Source organism: Leptodactylus fuscus, chromosome 5 (genome assembly GCF_031893055.1).
Source record: "Leptodactylus fuscus isolate aLepFus1 chromosome 5, aLepFus1.hap2, whole genome shotgun sequence".
Classification (NCBI taxonomy): domain Eukaryota; kingdom Metazoa; phylum Chordata; class Amphibia; order Anura; family Leptodactylidae; genus Leptodactylus; species Leptodactylus fuscus.
In genome coordinates this window covers 171,133,581-171,152,342 of record NC_134269.1, presented here as the reverse complement: position 1 = coordinate 171,152,342, position 18,762 = coordinate 171,133,581, and the positions used below count along the sequence as shown (strand labels likewise).

Here is an 18,762-nt window from a genome sequence, read left to right as displayed (position 1 = left end):
TAACACATGAATGATAGTGACCATGACTGAACACCAGGTGACCAGGGTTTGGGTTTTTTTGGCTCTGATTTGAATATACAATAAAAGAATCATCACTTTACTTCCTTTATGAAGACTCACAGACTCTTTCATTGTGTGCAGGACTACATTTAGTGAGTTTGCAGCCAAACATGCCAAAGATCTCCGCTTCAAAGCTATTGAGAAAATGAAAGACCGAGAAACCTTATTTAATGAATATATGATTGCCGCAAGAAAGAAAGAAAAAGAGGACTCTAAAAATAAAGGAGAAAAGGTAACTTGTATTCACATGATATTACTGCTTGCTAGTTTTTAAAGGGTTTATCTTAGGCTAAGTTCACATGTGTGCAAGGCTGTCCGTTGTTTTGGACCATCAGAGGACCAGAATAATGGTCAGTCAGACCGCCAAAATAGTGGTTACGTATGGAGCCCGATGGACTCCTTTGACTATAAAGGGGTTTATCAAGTGTTTTTTATCGTTGTTCTTAAACTGAAAACTGATTGATGAAAAAGCTGTGTGTGAACGCCTCAACAGTCTCTCCTACGAGACTCTGGCGCAGATGTGAACTTAGCCACAGAACGGTAATACAGAAAATATTTTTCATTGGGATGCCTGTAGTTTGCGCAAAGTAAGTGCACTTGCAGTGAAAGTAATCTAAGAATTGGTTCAGAAGCCACCAAAATGTTAACACAAAATAAGAATAAAATGAACATTAAAGGGATCCAATCATTAAAACTCATTATTTTCTGCCTAACAAGTAGGAATAGCCTTAAGAAAGGCTATTCTTCTCCTACCTATAGATGTCTTCTCCGCGCCACCGTTCATTATATAATCTGGTTTTCTTCGGTATGCAAATGAGTTCTTTTACAGCACTGGGGGCGGGCTCTAGCGCTCAAACAGCACTGTGGGTGTCCCCAATGCTGCGAGAGAACTCTCCAGCACCGTTTCCATCTTCTTCAGGAACGGGTCTTCTTCGCGTTTTCTTTCAGCGGTGGCTTCAAGCTTCAACAACTCGCAGACGAAGTCGCGGGCACAAGCTAGTAAATAAATAATAATAACCTATCAGTATGTTTTAGAGCTCACGAGAATACTCATAGGAAACCCACACCCGGATAACATAAGACATCAATGGTATGAAATGGTTAATATTCAAGCAGTACACATCCAAGTCGGATGTAAATGCCTTTAACTGGAGTAGATGACATAACACCACATAGTCTCGTTACGGTATTTTGCTGACGAATTTAGTGTATGAATAAAAAAAATTCTAAGACTTGTAGAGATTCCCGTTTTGTAGAATGTGATTGGTTGCATTCCTCTATTTATCTGAACTTTACTCACTTTTATGTGCAAGTTGCTGCTTATCTGAGCCAAAGGTCACACATGAAAATGAATAGGCTTAAATGTCACTTACATAAGAAGCCAGCAGTGGGAAGCGCAGATCACCACTGGAGATGCCTGGAGATAATCCAATCTGCTACCAGCAAGCGCAACCCCAATCTGACAGCCGTGCTCTCTTTATTTCAGGTCAAGGAGACTTTCTAGGAACACGACACTTGTTTACACCGTGGACGAGTGTGGTTTTTCGGTTTGCCTGAAAGCTGGCTACAGTGTGTTCTTTTTACTGGACTTTACTGTAGCCAGTCATTTGATAGTGTATGCGGCATAGTGTCTGCTTATAAGTCCTTAAAGGAGCCTTTCTTAAAGAGGACCATACATCAGATTTGGCACAGGCAGTGTGTATACTGCTGGAATGCCGACAGAGTGCGCTGAATTCAGAGCAATCGGCTTTCCCGATCTGTGCCCCGGGTAAAGCGCTATTGGTCCCAGTACCGTAGCTCTTTACAGTCAGAAAGGCGTTTCTGACAGTCAGTCAGGTACATCCTTCTCCACAGCAGCGTCTATACCCATAGACAAGTATTATCAGGAGGGGAGGGAGTGTTCCTCCCCGCTCACACTGTACAGCACGATAGGCGCTCCTGTGGAGAAGGACAATCCTGACTGACTGTCAGAAATGCCCTTCTGAATGTAAAGCGCTATGGTACCGGCACCAATAGCGCTTTACCTGGGGCACAGATTGGGAAAGCCGATTTCAAAGCGCTGAATTCAGAGCACTGTTGGCTTTCCAGTAGTATATAAAACTGCATTTGCCCAATCTGATAAAAGGTCCTCTTTAAATGAGGGCAGTGTTGCGGAATACTTGTATGGTTAAAAATGCCAATATGGCACTGTCTGTACATACACACAACTGATATTTATTTATTTGTATCAACTCTTTATAAAGATTTGCACAACAAAAAGAATAATACAAACATGCAATGTATAACTTCCAGGAGGGGAGTCGCACGATGGCGCCCCCCAAGAAAAGAAGGCCAACATTTTTAACATTTTATAAAAGAAAGAGAAAGGAAAGAAAAAAAAAAAGGAGGGAGGGAAGGGGGGGGGGAGAGGTAAAACAGCGTAGACAAAGCATTCGAGTAGCACTAAACACACAACTGACATTTATATAGGTAGGGCTGTATTTGGAGGTTTGTACTTTGATCTCAGACATTATAGGCCATGTCATAAACACATAGAAGGTAGTCCTCATGTTTTATCATCTTTACTCAGCCCGGTTCTTATTTACCGTTTCGCTTTTAGGTGAAGCAGGACTTCTTTGACCTCTTGGCTAGTCACCATTTGGATGCACAGTCTCGCTGGAGCAAAGTCAAAGACAAAATAGAGAGCGATCCTCGGTACAAGGCTGTGGAGAGCTCATCGGCCAGGGAGGAACTCTTCAAGCAGTATATTGAAAAGATTGTAAAAGTAAGAATGCCTCAGAAAGTTCTTGAATTCCATTTTAGACTATCTGCTGTTTTCGAGCTTATATATTTCCACAGATCCAGGTGTGATCATACATTCATTTGTTTCATCATTACATCTATTTTAGTGAGGAAGTAAACGGCCGTTGTGTTGGGATTCATACAGGTGTCTTTCATTTTTGGAAAAATTTAAATTAAGACGGTATTTTTCTACCTTTTACACTACATACCTTACTGTCAAAAATACTGGAACCTAGCCAGACCTTATGAAAGGAACACTAAACCTAGAAATAAGTGGTAAAAGTTAGTAAGGAATATTGCTGTCCTCACTGTCTGTGGCAGGATCATGCGGATGACAAACAAGAAATCCTGCACTGGGTAAAGAAGTATTCCTGTAAAGATGTTCTGTCCCTTCCATTCAGTAATGTTTATTGAAAGACAAATGTGCTGGAGTTCTTCCTTACACTTCTTCTAGTCTATTGATGTTCTGTCTAGTGCAGTCGGAGCTCAGCAAGGAGGCTTCTGCTTTAGCCAGTTGTCTTACAGCAGGGGGTCAGAAACCTGTTTTGTACGGTGTGCTGATAATTTACTAACATAGTCATTGTGCTATCTAGTAAGTGTAAGGATGTCAACCTCTGTGTGAAAATCTTATAACCCAATCTGTATCACCAACCAATTAAATTATCAGTGTGACCCTTTTCTGGTTATAGGATTGTCTTTCTTATGAACAGAAGACTCAGAGGTTGCTGACCCCTGTCTTACAGCCTAGACACAGGACAGTTAGAAGGCTGAGCTCCTGCAACACACAGAATTTTTCTTAATATATTTTTCAGCTTTAAAGAGGACCTTTCATCAGATTGGGCACAGGCAGTTCTATATACTGCTGGAAAGCTGACAGTGCACTGAATTCAGCGCACTATCGGCTTTCCCGATCTGTGCCCTGGGTAAAGCGCTATCGGTCCCGGCACTGTAGCGCTTTACAGTCAGAAGGGCATTCCTGACAGTCAGGTACGTCCTTCTCCACAGCAGCGCCTATCGCGCTGTACAGTGTGAGCGGGGAGGAAATCCCCTCCCTCTGCTCACAGTGTTCGTCCATAGACAAGTATTATCACACTGTACAGCGCGATAGGCGCTGCTGTGAAGAAAGACGTACCTAACAGACTGTCAGAAACGCCCTTCTGACTGTAAAGAGCTATGGTACCGGGACCAATAGCGCTTTACCCGGGGCACAGATCTTGAAAGCCGATAGTGCGCTGAATTCAGCGCACTGTCAGCTTTCCAGCAGTATATAGAACTGCCTGTGCCCAATATGATGAAAGGTCCTCTTTAATTTTAAAATGAGACACGAGATCCAAGGAAAAACATGAGAAACTAAGGAGATGTTGGGAAGCATTCAATTCATTTTTTGTGCATTTTATTTGCTTAGTGTTCCTGGTGTGAACAGACCTTTACACATTTTATACTGTTTAAAATCCAATTTCATTTGTTTCTGACAACAATCTATTGCGTTGCTGATACTTGATGCTCTCACATTAGATTACTTGTAAATTTCCAGGACTAATTGTGTTTATGGGTCTTGAAATAAAACCTTTAATCCTTTGGATTTCCTTAATGTGTTCTGGTTTAAAAATAAATCTGCTCATTTTTAACTCTAGAATTTGGATACTGAAAAAGAAAAGGAACTGGAAAGGCAAGCTCGTATCGAGGCCAGTTTACGTGAGCGAGAGCGGGAAGTTCAGAAGGCACGATCTGAGCAAACCAAGGAGATTGACAGGGAGCGGGAACAACACAAGCGAGAGGAAGCAATCCAGAATTTTAAGGCTCTTCTGTCTGATATGGTAATGATTATTCTTCCATGTCTTAGCAGCCTCTTCCCCTTGAATGATCTTATTTACATGGTAATTTATACTGTGGTTGCTTGTTACTGTGTTGTGTCCCGAGAACAAGCTGAGCTCAAATAATATCTGTAAACATAAAGCAGATCTACCATATTTAATCATCAGGAGAGGAAAACAATTTTACTCATGATAACTGCAGTTTTATCTTAAAGGGGCTCGATCAGCAAAATTATGCTGTATGAGCCCTACATATGCATGAATAGCCTTTAAAAAGGCTATTCAGGCACCGCTAATCTTATTTTAAACCTCCGTTTCGTTTTAAAATAAAACTATAAAAACATATATGTAAATCATGCCTATCGTGCACGGTGGGCGGTCGTGCACGATCCGACATCATCTTCTGGCACGCCTGCCTCTTCTTTCTTCTTCTTTTGGTGACGCCGTCTGGCCCTGGCTCCTCCCCGGCTTCATCGTCATCTTCTTCCGGCAGTTCAAATCCGATTGGTTTAAATCCGGCGAGTGCGCAATAGCGCTCCCTCCAGAGCTACTGCGCACGCTCCGCCGGATTTGATCCAATTGGATTTGAACCGCCGGAAGAAGACAACGATGAAGCCAGGAAAGAGCCAGAACCGGAGTGCATCGCCAATAGAAAAGGAAGGCGTGCCAGAAGATGATGTCGGATCGTGCACGACCGCCCAGCATGCACGCTAAGGTATGATTTACATATATATTTTTTATAGTTTTATTTTAAAACGGGGGAGGAGGATTTAAAATTAGATTAGCAGTGCCTGAATAGCCTTTTTAAAGTCTATTCACGCATTTATGGGGCTCATACAGCATAATTTTGCTGATAGAGCCCCTTTAAGCGCATACAAATTCTCTGATAACTCTGCAGTATCCACATAGAAATGGATTTTGATGTCCTATTATTCTGACTTACAGGTCCGGTCTTCTGATGTTTCATGGTCTGATACCAGGAGAACACTCAGAAAAGATCACCGATGGGAGTCTGGCTCCCTGCTGGAAAGGGAAGAAAAGGAAAAGCTTTTCAATGAGCACATCGATGCCCTCACGAAAAAGAAGCGTGAACATTTCAGACAACTGCTGGACGAAACGTATTCTGTAAGTTGCTTTTCAACTTCCTACCAACTCATCCGGAGTTTATTCTCCCGTCCGTCACCCAAACAAATAGAATGAGGCCTGTGAGTTATTTTTACTTTGCTGGTGAGGATGCCGAGTATCATTTTATCAGCTGGTGTTTGCCCCTTCCCCAGATTGTCAGAATTAAAGAACATGCTAAACAAATAGACTGAGTTTTACCTGAAATGATTTTTAGCCGTTAAATTAACCAAAAAAATTGCCTCTGTTTCCAGATCACTTTAACATCAACGTGGAAGGAAGTAAAGAAGATTATTAAAGATGATCCTCGCTTCATTAAGTTTTCTTCCAGCGACCGGGTAAGAAATGTTGTCTTGATGTGTCAGATTCATGATATTTTCACAGAATAAGTTCCCTTCTTTTCTTCTCCATACACTGCAGATCTTGAATTTAAAAAAAAAAAAAAAAAAAAAAAAAAAAAAAAAACCTTAAAAAAAACTTTACTTATTTGTTTAGGATTCACTCTTGGTTGTGATAAAAAAAAAAGTCAAAAACTACATCATGTAAAAACAGTCTTGTGGCATTTTAGTAGATTACAGACCAGTAAATCTCAAAGCAAACAGGAGGGGAAAAACCCAGCATTGTCTAAAATTTATACATACATATATATATATATGTGTTTTACAAATAACATGTCACTTTTTAAATTAAAGAATTTGTCCAGGATTTAAAAAAAAAAAGTTAATATTGGGCATCATGAGGTGAGAAAAAAACCTCACCTGTCTCTGCTACTTTGGTGTCTCCCCGCACGGTACAATCCTGCTGCTCTGCTGTCTTGTTTTGCCACTAGTCCTTGCCGGCTGTGGTGTTCTGGGTGCCTTTCATTAGGCTGCTGATTGGCCTCATCAGTCACATGATGGGAACTTCTACCGAAAAAAAACATAGGAGCAGCAGGATCACAAAAAAAACATGAGACACTGGAGAATGAGTTGAGTGGGTCTGCGGTTTAAAAAAAAAAAATCTATCTATCTATCTATCTATCTATCTATCTATCTATCTATCTATCTATCTATCATATATATACTAGCATCTGCCCGTGACTTTGTCCGCGGGTCGGTGTTGTCGCTGAGCCCCTGTTATGTAGACCATCACTGGTGCGGATGATACGCCTGCTCACACATGTTGCCTCTGTTCCATGCATCTGTCACTGCGCTGTATACCTAGGTGTGCCCCGGAACCCCCTAAACTCATCTGGGGTGCCACTATGGCTCCCGTGCACGCCCCCACCTGCAACCCCTCTTCCCCACCACCACTTCTGCGCCCCCCCCCCCACCACCACCACCACCAACCAAGGAGATGAGATGACGTCATGTCAGGTCCTCAAACTTACTCCCAACCGAACTTCAGTGCTCGCGGTCATGACGCCCGGCCACACACGGGTATGTTTGTGTGAAATTTGAGGACAATCCATGCTGTGGTGTAGGTGTGATTGAGGAACAAACATCCAAACACAAACTTTTTTATAATATTAGTAGGAGATAGATATAGATATATATATATATATATATATATATATATATATATATATATATATATATATATATATAGATATAGATATAGAGATATATATATATATATATATATATATATATATATATATATAGATATATAGATATATATATATATAGATATATACACTCACCGGCCACTTTATTAGGTACACCTGTCCAACTGCTCGTTAACACTTAATTTCTAATCAGCCAATCACATTGCGGCAACTCAGTGCATTTAGGCATGTAGACATGGTCAAGACAATCTCCTGCAGTTCAAACCGAGCATCAGTATGGGGAAGAAAGGTGATTTGAGTGCCTTTGAACGTGGCATGGTTGTTGGTGCCAGAAGGGCTGGTCTGAGTATTTCAGAAACTGCTGATCTACTGGGATTTTCACGCACAACCATCTCTAGGGTTTACAGAGAATGGTCCGAAAAAGAAAAAACATCCAGTGAGCGGCAGTTCTGTGGGCGGAAATGCGTTGTTGATGCCAGAGGTCAGAGGAGAATGGCCAGACTGGTTCGAGCTGATAGAAAGGCAACAGTGACTCAAATAGCCACCCGTTACAACCAAGGTAGCCAGAAGAACATCTCTGAACGCACAGTACGTCGAACTTTGAGGCAGATGGGCTACAGCAGCAGAAGACCACACCGGGTGCCACTCCTTTCAGCTAAGAACAGGAAACTGAGGCTACAATTTGCGCAAGCTCATCGAAATTGGACAATTGAAGATTGGAAAAACGTTGCCTGGTCTGATGAGTCTCGATTTCTGCTGCGACATTCGGATGGTAGGGTCAGAATTTGGCGTCAACAACATGAAAGCATGGATCCATCCTGCCTTGTATCAACGGTTCAGGCTGGTGGTGGTGGTGTCATGGTGTGGGGAATATTTTCTTGGCACTCTTTGGGCCCCTTGGTACCAATTGAGCATCGTTGCAACGCCAAAGCCTACCTGAGTATTGTTGCTGACCATGTCCATCCCTTTATGACCACAATGTACCCAACATCTGATGGCTACTTTCAGCAGGATAATGCGCCATGTCATAAAGCTGGAATCATCTCAGACTGGTTTCTTGAACATGACAATGAGTTCACTGTACTCCAATGGCCTCCACAGTCACCAGATCTCAATCCAATAGAGCATCTTTGGGATGTGGTGGAACGGGAGATTCGCATCATGGATGTGCAGCCGACAAATCTGCGGCAACTGTGTGATGCCATCATGTCAATATGGACCAAAATCTCTGAGGAATGCTTCCAGCACCTTGTTGTATCTATGCCACGAAGAATTGAGGCAGTTCTGAAGGCAAAAGGGGGTCCAATCCGTTACTAGCATGGTGTACCTAATAAAGTGGCCGGTGAGTGTAGATATATAGATATATATAGAGATATATATATATATATATATATATATATATATATATAGATATATATATATATGTGTGTGTGTATATACACACAAAATCCTGGACAACACCTTTCTACTTTGGTCATCGTATTGTGACTATATGGTCATCGTATTGTGACGACCAAAAGCGACTGAATTAAAATAAATGTGTAGTGAGAGTAAGCATTACTTATTATCATATGCTTTGTGATGATCGTTTTAAGGTACTTTTTTTTATTTAATGTGCTTTTATTTAACAGAAAAGACAACGGGAATTTGAAGAGTATATCAGAGATAAACACATCACTGCCAAAGCAGATTTCAGAACCCTATTGAAGGAGACAAAGTTTATTACATACAGGTTTGTGACATTACACATCTATACTGTGCATTAGTCTTGCTGGGGTATCAGTTTGGCCATATATACAGAGATAAAACAATGTTTGTTATAGGGTGCAGACACATGCTTCAGCTAGCCACATGCAGGTCAAACTCTCGTCTACCTTTATGTAGCCAGTTGGCACATTATTTTGAAGGTAATCTTGGGGTTATTGTGGATGATGGGCTTTGACCTCATGTTGTTAGCATCTGTCTGTATCTCTATGGTGATCAGGCACACATATGTACAGACACAACCTTCATTGTGTGTGTACTCACCTCTGTTTACCTAAAATTCTTGGCATGTTCTCTTCAAACAGTCAATACAATCCTTGCTCTATTACTATATTCACTGCTAAGGGCTCGTTCACATCAGCGTTGTGAACTCCGTTCTGCAGGTTTCCGTTTCCTGCCTAAAACAGAGGCAGGAGACGGAAACCTGCAGGAGTCTCTCTCACCCATTCATTTGAATGGGTGAGAGAGATGTGCGGCGGTGAGCGTTTTATGCTCTCCGCCGCGAAACCGGGTTTTATAATCCGGACACAGAGTCGGACATGCAGTACTCTGTGTCCGGATAAAAAAATCCGGTTTCGCGGCGGAGAGCATAAAACGCTCACCGCCGCTCACGGCCGCAGGTGTGAACCTAGCGTTAGAAACTGACTGACTGTATTAACTCCCTGCAGGACCAAGCACAATGGACATAAATGGGGTTATGCTCAGCATATCTGAACACGTCCTCCTGGTTGGACATGACCAAATATGCATCGGGAGATGATTAACTTTTCAAGACCATATTGGTTTGTTACATTGTGTCACACAGTGACGTTCTGTGCGCGTCTGATTGTGGCCACTCAGTGGTTGTGTTGTAAATTACAGCCTTTCTATATTTTTGTTAACGTGATATTGTATTGGGAAATTTTGAATCCAAATTCAAGTTGCGGCGATGGCGTTTGTATAGATCAGTCTTTTGCGGATGTCCACAAAATGCTACCTACTAGAAGTACATAGTGTCTGCTGTAAAATACGGTGGGTGTGCGGCTGCCTGTGCAGAAAGCAAATAAAGCTAATAAAGAGAATGTTAGTGCGGATGAACGTAAGTAGCCTGCAGAGAGTCCTGACCTAAGCCCTGGAATGAAGTGCAAGCCAGGGCTTCGTCTCTATAGGATGTAACATCACTGATCCCGCAGGTATAGCCCACCGTATTAAACCTCACATAGGTATGATAGTCAGGTGTCCACATACTATGTCATATAGTGTATGTTACTATTGTTGGATATCACAGCGATGAACTTTCTTTATTAGGTGGTAATTATATGTTTGTGGGGTTTTTTTAGATCGAAAAAATTAGTTCAAGAGTCTGACCAGCACTTGAAGGATGTTGAAAAGATTCTGCAAAATGACAAACGCTATCTAGTTCTTGACTGCATTCCTGAAGAACGACGGAAGCTTATTGTATCCTACGTAGACGACCTGGACCGACGTGGCCCCCCTCCCCCACCAACCGCCTCAGAGCCTGCACGACGATCCACGAAATAGTGGGACATTTCAGAGACTGGTATAATGTCCGTTCATACCAACTGCATGAGCCACCCGCAAGGTTTATATCAGATCACAATACTGAATCCAACTGCAAGTCCGCAAAAAGGAAAAGCAAGTCAAGGAGGAGCCGCAGCTGTAGCCTTTCAGCTAACAATGGTTATCTGTGCAACACTCAAGCAATGTAACCTAGCGTCTTTGTATCACCGCTGTCATATTTGCTTGACTAGCATCCCCAAATCTGTCTTGTCATCTACAAAAGGTTCAAATGCATTGAAATTGTGGTGTGAGGACACCCCAGTCACCTGGTATTTTATTGCATCTTGTTTGCATAGTAAGACAAAATGTTTTCTGAATTCTTTTCAGACTTTTCCTCTGTGATAGGAAGCTGGTTATACGTTACTGGAGTCCCAACGAAGGAGCTACTCAGTCTTCATCATTTTTTATTTTTATTTTTTTGTCAGTAAGATCACAATTTAGAATGAGGCCTTTGTGTTACTATCAAACAGATACGATGGTAACGTTCGCTGTAAAAATAATTAAAAGCATTGTTCTATGTCTTTCTTTCTTTTTCCTTAAATTCTTGGTTTGACCTTCATTTCATTTACGGTAGATGATTTACCCATCAAGGTAATTCTTGTAAAAGCTTATGCTCCTGTAAAACTTGTGTTCGGAAGTTTCATTTTGTTGGGTTTGTTCGGTTAATGTATTTCAAGTACAATAAACCTTTTTTTTTATATATATATGTAGATTGTAAATGTGTGCGTAAATCTGTTTGCCTTACTCGAGATGCCAAAAGGAGCCTATTATAATGTTCTAAAATAATAAGGATATATATGATATTACTATATAATATGCTAAGGTTAAAGGGGTCTTCCAGGCTTACGAACTGATGACTTATCCTATCCTAGGGGTCTTGAACCACAAGGGGTCTGATCACTAATTCAATGCACTGCAATGCCAGTGAGTTGTAAAATTGTAGGGACTGGTCTATACGACCGGTTTATTTCTCCGTATTTGCTACTTCAGCATTGCATATATTTTGTTGAGCTTTGGTAGTTGGGGATTCCCCCCTCTTTGTTTTTTCTCTTGCCTATATATGCTGAGTGGGGCCTGCGTGCCCTGTTCTTAGATTTCTTGGTTTGTTTTTGTTTGTTTTTCTTTCCCTTTTGTTATGAAACATTTTCAATAAAACCTGATTATACATAAAATTGCAGGGATTCTATTACAGGCTGCCCAGACCAGCCTATAATTGGAATTTGAAAGTGACAAGCCCGGGAGCCTTCAGTAGGCTGCCATGACAATGGATCACCATCCCTGAATCCTAGGCCCCTTGCATATGACCGTGGGCTAGGTTACTGTGCTATTTGGGTGTTTTGTGGATAGGACACTGACCCTTTCATTTCTGTTTTCCTACGCATATGACTGTATATTACACGAATTGGTGTGCAGGCCAACAGTCCGGGCCACAAAACTCAGGACAGGTCCTAGGTCCTATTCCTGTCCGGTTTTGCGGCAGTTGTTCTGTGTCCCACTATTCATTGAATAAATGGGGACGCAGAAGCATCGTTGGTGTATGGGTGGCGGACAGATGACATCCAAGTGCTGCCTGTGCATCGGCTGTGCCATTCAATTATGGTTGGCAATTCACCCCAAAATGGTGGTGTCCATGTGCTGCTGAAAAGAAGGCAACTTGTTCATGTTTGATCAAGGCATTAAGGGATTTAATGCACTTATTGTGGGTACTGGCAGCTGGTCTCTGTTTTGTAATACTGTGGAGACCCGGTGGCTATGGCAGTCACTTAGCTCCTGAATAGTCACCACACTTGAATAGCCGACATCTGCTGTAATAGTCAGAATATTGGGAAAGGGTTAACTTTGCTAGTAAATAGTTCCTACAATTAGAAGACAACTTTCCATCAGTGAATAGTACAGGTGAATATAATGTCTTAAGAAAATGTTTCCTTCCTCACTATTAGGCTACTCACCTTCTCCTTATCGTCACTTTGTATAGAATTCATCTTCAGACTGAGTCTCACACAGAAGTCTATGGAGAAAGGGGCCACACAGTGGCTCAATGGTTAGCACTGCAGCCTTGCAGCGCTGGAGTCCTGGTGTTCAAATCCTGCCAAGAGCATAAAACCATCTGCAAGGAGTTTGTATGTTCTCCCCGTGTTTGCATGGATTTCCATCCCATATTCCAAAAAAGACATAATGATAGGGAAAAATGTACATTGTGAGCTCTACGTGGGGCTCACAATCTACATTAAAAAAAAAAAGTCGTCTATGGAGAGTGTCGTCACGAGCAGGAGACTCTTAAATGATTTATTGCCTCACTCTGTGCAGTGGTAAACTTGTATCTTGAAAGATACAGAAGTGTCAGAAGAGCTCCTTCTCTGTGTTGCAGGGTTTACCAGCTTCAGCTGTGTGTTTTCCAGCAGCCTCCTCTGCCCTTTCCTCTCTCTATAGACTTCTATATAAAAGTAACTCAATCTGATAAATGGAGAAGGAAACATTCCTCTAGTAAGAGATATTACAAAGTTTCTTATATTGTACCAAAAATGGTTTAAAGGGATTCTACCATTAAAACCTTTTTTTTTTTGTGGATAAGACGTCGGAATAGCCTTTAGAAAGTGGTCTCCGCTGCACCGTTCCTTAGAAATACCGGTTTTTACTGGTATGCAAATGAGTTCTCTAGCAGCGATGGGGGCGTCCTCACCGCTGCCAGAGAAGCGTCTCCAGCGCCGCCTCCTTCTGCGTCCGCAGCGTCATCTTCAATGTCTTCTTCTGGCGCAGGCTCGTAACTTCTAGGCCAAGGGCCTTGGGTAGAGCAGGCGTACAGGCCACGGGAAAATGGCCACTTGCACAGTATTGTTTATCGGCCATTTTCCCATGGCCTGTACGCCTGCGCAATCTGCTCTGCTCAAGGCCCGAGGACTAGAGGTTACGAGCCTGGAAAAAGACATTGAAGATGACGCTGCGGACGAAGGAGGCGGAGCTTGGAGACACTTCTCTGGCAGCAGTGGGGATGCCCCGATCGCTGTTTAAGCGCTGGGGCCCGCCCCCATCGCTGCGACAGAACTCATTTGCATACCGGTAAAAAAAACGGTATTTCTAAGGAATGGCGCAGCGGAGACCACGTCTAAAGGTAAGAGACGAATAGCCTTTCTAAAGGCTATTCCGACGTCTTAGCCACAACAAAAAAAAAAGATTTTAATTGTAGAATCCCTTTAATAATGGCAGATAATAATTGAAGGTACACTTTAAGAATACTTTGTTAAAACTCCACACTAGTTTGTTCTGCCTGGAAATGTATGAATAAATTGCGAACTGGGTGATACAATCCCTCTTGTCAAAGGGGTGTGTCCCTTCTTATTCTGGTATTGCACCTATTCCCATCTGCAACAGCCAGTTGATTTCTATGGAAAATAAGGAACTTTGTAACCGCTTAACATAGTTCTAAGAAAAGATCCCTGTCCTCTTCAAGCATACAAAGAAGTCAATAAAAGCTTCTTTTGCAACCATAGTAGAAACTTAATTTAGTTTTATGTACAGATGTGCCCTTCCTTACCTTTCCTCTTAGTTGGACATATGACAAGCATTTGTGGATGAGATGACTAGCTTTTCTAAACAATATGATTTTATTGCTACATCTGCCCTGCCTTCATCTAGATGGGGTTTGTGTGAATGTACATGGAGTATGCGTATACAGTACAGGTGTGGCTATAAATATGCCTCTGTTTATACTAATATATACCTGTCTTTATGTATGTGTGTATGTGTTTCATATATCTTTATACACACATGTAGTGTGTAGCACTCCCTAGATGGTAAATACACCCTGGTGCATATGGAACAGAAAGTGGGTCTACTCCAGTTCTTAAATTCAATAGAAATTGTCAAAGTCCTCTGTGCTGATGTGCACAAAACTTGTTTATTCAGTCAAATAAAACACATTATATCACAAGCTTCTGGACCCGGCAGGGTCCTTTGTCAAGTATAATAGAACAATCATTCTCAAAAGCAATGCAATATACCATTCAGAACAGACTGCATGACCAGGGTTTGGTACATTGGAATACATCGCAACAATGCAAAAGTTGTAACAAACATCAATATGATATTATAGTATCTATATACATACACACACATTTGTATGTATTATGTGTGTGCATCCCCGTGTATATGTTATGCTTTATGAGATGCAGAACCTTTGTAGAAAAAAACGGAAGTATTTCTTTTTTTTCCCCATTTGTCGCTTTATTTTATGGAGTTCAGATTACTTACTATTATAACTCCCAGGGCCCTGTTTACACTGTCTTCAGTGGTCAGAAAAACAAAATGTTGCTCTGTTATACAGTATAGTAAAAAGTATAGCGACTGTCAGGGCATTAGCTGTCACCTTAGCTATATGGAGTTAACATGGATAGAAATCATTTCTATTATGACTTGTAATTTGTATGCTTTCTATAATAATTGTCCCGTTCAATCATGATTAGGCGCATATGACAGGAAGGGACGGAGATAAAAATAGGAAAGAAGACAAGAATGTGGAAAGATTAAGAATACGGAGCTGCCGAGGTCGGCTGAACTTCCTATAACTGAACGTAAGTATAACAATATTGTGGCGGAGTAGATTGGGCCTGTAGTAAGTGCCTCAGAACTTCTAAACTATCACATAAACTTCTTCCACTTTGGATGGAAGTATACAACACTTGTTCTTTTTTTTCCAAGCCAAATCTAGGAGTGGATCCTGTTGGAAGGAAAAGTCTAAGATCTTCCTTTATATCCAATTCCTTTTGGGTCCACTTCTGGATTAAGACTGACAAATATCCTCCAAATTTTTTGTATCCACTCAAAGCAAATACATAGTATTCTGCAACTGAATATTCCTTAATACCAGTTTGAAGTTATATATATATATATATATATATATATATATATATATATATATATATAAAAGTTAATATAGTCATCCAAAATTGTCTTAAAATTCTATTAAATATATTCATATATATTGAAAGTCTATAGTGTGAAGAACTCGGCCATTCATTCAACCTGGTTAGAGGTTCAGTTGGTTCTGACTGACTTCAGTAAGTATTGGTAGTATGTACAGTAATACTCCTCCCCAAACCCCCCCCCCGCCCCGCCCCAAGTACATTTAGGTAGAAAGATGAAGCAGTATACAAACCAAAAAGGAACTATATCTGTATCTTATGTGGCTAGGTAGTGCCGGCAAGATGAACAGTTATGTAGGAGTTTATCCCAGTACTTTCCAAACCAAGTCCACCATAAACTATGGGTATTTGCCATTGGACACATCCTTGACCAAATCACAAAGTTTAATGAAAGAGCACGCTGAAGAAATGACATCATAGTTCCTTACATCTATGTGTTAGCGTCTTTCTCTTCATGCTCCCATGGGACTGGATCATTGTTCTGATCAGATGGATCGGCTTCCCTTTCATGCCAGAACTGCTCCACATCTGGTAAAACAGGGTTTTCCTTGCTGTCTTGGCTTCCAAGTTTTTGCTGAGAACATGACTGCTCCATCGAGCCATTAGATATAGGATGATCAAGAACAGGATCAGGAGAAGACAGTGAGTGTGGTAGAACCTCTGGGGTCAGGGTTTCCTGGTCTTTAGTATCATTCTCATCTTTATTTTTTGTAACCAAAGGTTTTTTAGAAGTGAAATGTTTCCAGATGTCTTTGAAGCCTTCTCTAAACTCTTCTGACATGATGAGAAAGATGAAAGGATTGATACAAGACAGAGAAAGCATTAAGACTTGGGCTGATATCATGAATGCTTGAGGAGGAGATGGACCATTTAGTGGTTGATGCCAAAACCAGAGCCACGATATCCAATCAGGAAGCCACATAATGCAGAATGTGACCGTAACGCTCAGTAACATTATCGTGAGCTGCCTGGACCTCATCTGATTTCTTAGATTCTGAGTTTTAGTTCCTCTACGTTGGCACTGGCCATAGGCTCTCCAAAAGTAGAACAATGCATAGGTGAAAGGGATGAAATACACAAAGAGTGGATAAAGCTTGACAAAAATGGCCATCATTTCCTGTGCATGGGATGGTATGCTTATGTGGCAAATAACAGAACTGGAATTTGGCTTGGCATCTGTAAAGAAGCACTCAGGTAATGGCAGAACAGAAGCTACCACCCAAGTAGACATCAAGACTGCACAAATGGTCAACTGTGAAATGGTTACTTGCTTGGAGGGATTTCTGGCATATATAAAACAAGATCTGGCAACGATAGCAATGGTGAAGCTCTTTACTGACATGCAGGCATGGGTGAACCAGTCTGCCGTCCTGCACACAAACCAACTTACTGTTAAGGTAGACCTTGAGTAGGCGGCTGCCCTGAAGGGCACAGAGAACATCAACAAGAGGAGATCTGAGATGCTGAGATTCAGGATCAGAGAGTGGATCAAGGAAGGTTTTGCTTTCCGAGAATTGTGAAGGAAGATGGAGATCACACATAGGTTTCCAGTAAGTCCCAGTAAACAGATCAGTACCAGTAAGGTTGGGGTGACAAATGTCCAATCTCCAAGGTCTAAAGGCTGAAGTCCAAATGCATAGAGCATTGGCTTTGTATAGGAGCTGTCCACAGTGCTGGAGTTGGTGGTATTCATCTCCTGTAGAGACGTGTGCAGACTAAAGGAACAGCAGGATATCCTCACCTGGATCTGGTGCCGAGTCTACACACAGGCATTTAAGGAGTCTGCTGTGCACCGCCTTCTCTTATATACAGGCAGCTACTGTGATTGACAGCGACTAGCCCAAGCACATTGGATGCTTCTTATTAGCACATGTAATTACCATCCTATTAGTCTACCCATTTATTATAGGATTTCCATATCAATTATTCATGTTGTATTAGACATTATGCAAAGACAGAACAAACCTGAATAAATAAACCTAACACTGTAGTAGTGGGCAAAGCTTAAAAACGAAGGGCTTGCGCTCCTGACAGTGGAAAAGCTTCTTTAATCTGCTTTTAGATGATTTATTAAATAGGTAAGCATTAACCCCCGTCTCTCCTAATAGGAGAAGCCATAGCATTTCCAGCATTTCACTTTTTATGATGTGGCTGAACATTTTTCCCGTATTTTTATCAAAGTACGTAATGTAACTGCGTAGCAATAATCCTTATTCCGTGAATCAGCTTTTGCATCATACATGATGGATATGAGCTACATTGAATGGATATATAACGGGTACACTGAATTATACAGAAACTAAATGTTTATATACACAATCGTATGGTCCATTACATTAAGGTGCTAAAATTCTTCCTGCTCTCAAGATGAAATTTATGACCCTTAATCTCATTGTGCAAATTGATTTATTACTCGTTAATGTCTCATTTTATTTTTATGATGTGTACAGAACTGTGGAATATGTTGGCGTTATATAAATAAAATGTAGTATTATTATTATGCCACTATTACAGGGCTGGATGTGATGCAGATACTGGTAAAGGATATGGCATGAGAGTTATCCAAGGAATATGAGACATGTTTTTATTAGAAAATTTGTACAACTTCTGAGAAATGTTGAATTATCGGTTAACAAGCCGTAGGAATAAGTGTACATTATAGTAAGAAGAGGGAGGAATTCACACAGGGCTCATGTCAGGTCTTCTTGCTGCTCTGGTTGCTAGAATCACAGTCAGCAGACAATAGGAAAATAGAAATACATTTTGGTCTTAGAGTTGTGGATATTTGGCTTTACCAAAAACTTTTAGAATCCTAATCCTGAACTGTTATGCAGTACAACCTCTTCATCTGTATTAGCAGCCAGGGGTATAACTACTAAGGTAGCAGGGGTAGCGGCTGTCACAGGACCCAAGACATTAGGGAGCCCAGCGGGCAACTGATGGTGTTTTTTGATAGGCTGATACCTGCTGGAGTAATTCCAGCAGGTAACTGGCCCTATTTACTTACCAATCCTCACTCGTGCTCACGGCCGTCGGCCCTTCCCCTTCTGCAGAGACGGCTGTGATCAGGAGAGGGGATCGGTAAGTGAGGCCACGGGCCTGCATACCCCACAAACACTGCTATCATTATACTTGAGGGTCTTTTCAGACCACAAGTATAATGATCGGAGGGTTAGGAGAGATGAGGGAAAAGGAA

At 41.4% G+C, this 18,762-nt stretch overlaps 2 protein-coding genes across 4 annotated transcripts in view; one reads left to right on the top strand and one right to left on the bottom strand.

Annotated features, from left to right (window-relative positions):
- TCERG1 (transcription elongation regulator 1) overlaps positions 1-11,335 on the top strand; it is a 38,093-nt gene extending 26,758 nt beyond the window's left edge. For all 3 annotated transcript variants that reach the window (XM_075274744.1, XM_075274743.1, XM_075274745.1), the window contains 7 exons: positions 142-292; positions 2,660-2,824; positions 4,476-4,658; positions 5,601-5,780; positions 6,032-6,115; positions 8,955-9,055; positions 10,407-11,335. In XM_075274744.1, the coding sequence (XP_075130845.1) occupies positions 142-292; positions 2,660-2,824; positions 4,476-4,658; positions 5,601-5,780; positions 6,032-6,115; positions 8,955-9,055; positions 10,407-10,608 (1,066 nt within the window). In that variant the 3' untranslated portion in view covers positions 10,609-11,335. The remainder of the gene's footprint in view (positions 1-141; positions 293-2,659; positions 2,825-4,475; positions 4,659-5,600; positions 5,781-6,031; positions 6,116-8,954; positions 9,056-10,406) is intronic.
- Positions 11,336-15,996: 4,661 nt separating this feature from the next.
- Positions 15,997-17,297, bottom strand: GPR151 (G protein-coupled receptor 151). The gene has a single exon (XM_075275888.1). It carries the CDS (start codon positions 17,257-17,259, stop codon positions 15,997-15,999), a length of 1,263 nt encoding a protein of 420 aa, XP_075131989.1. The 5' UTR covers positions 17,260-17,297.
- Positions 17,298-18,762: the final 1,465 nt, after the last annotated feature.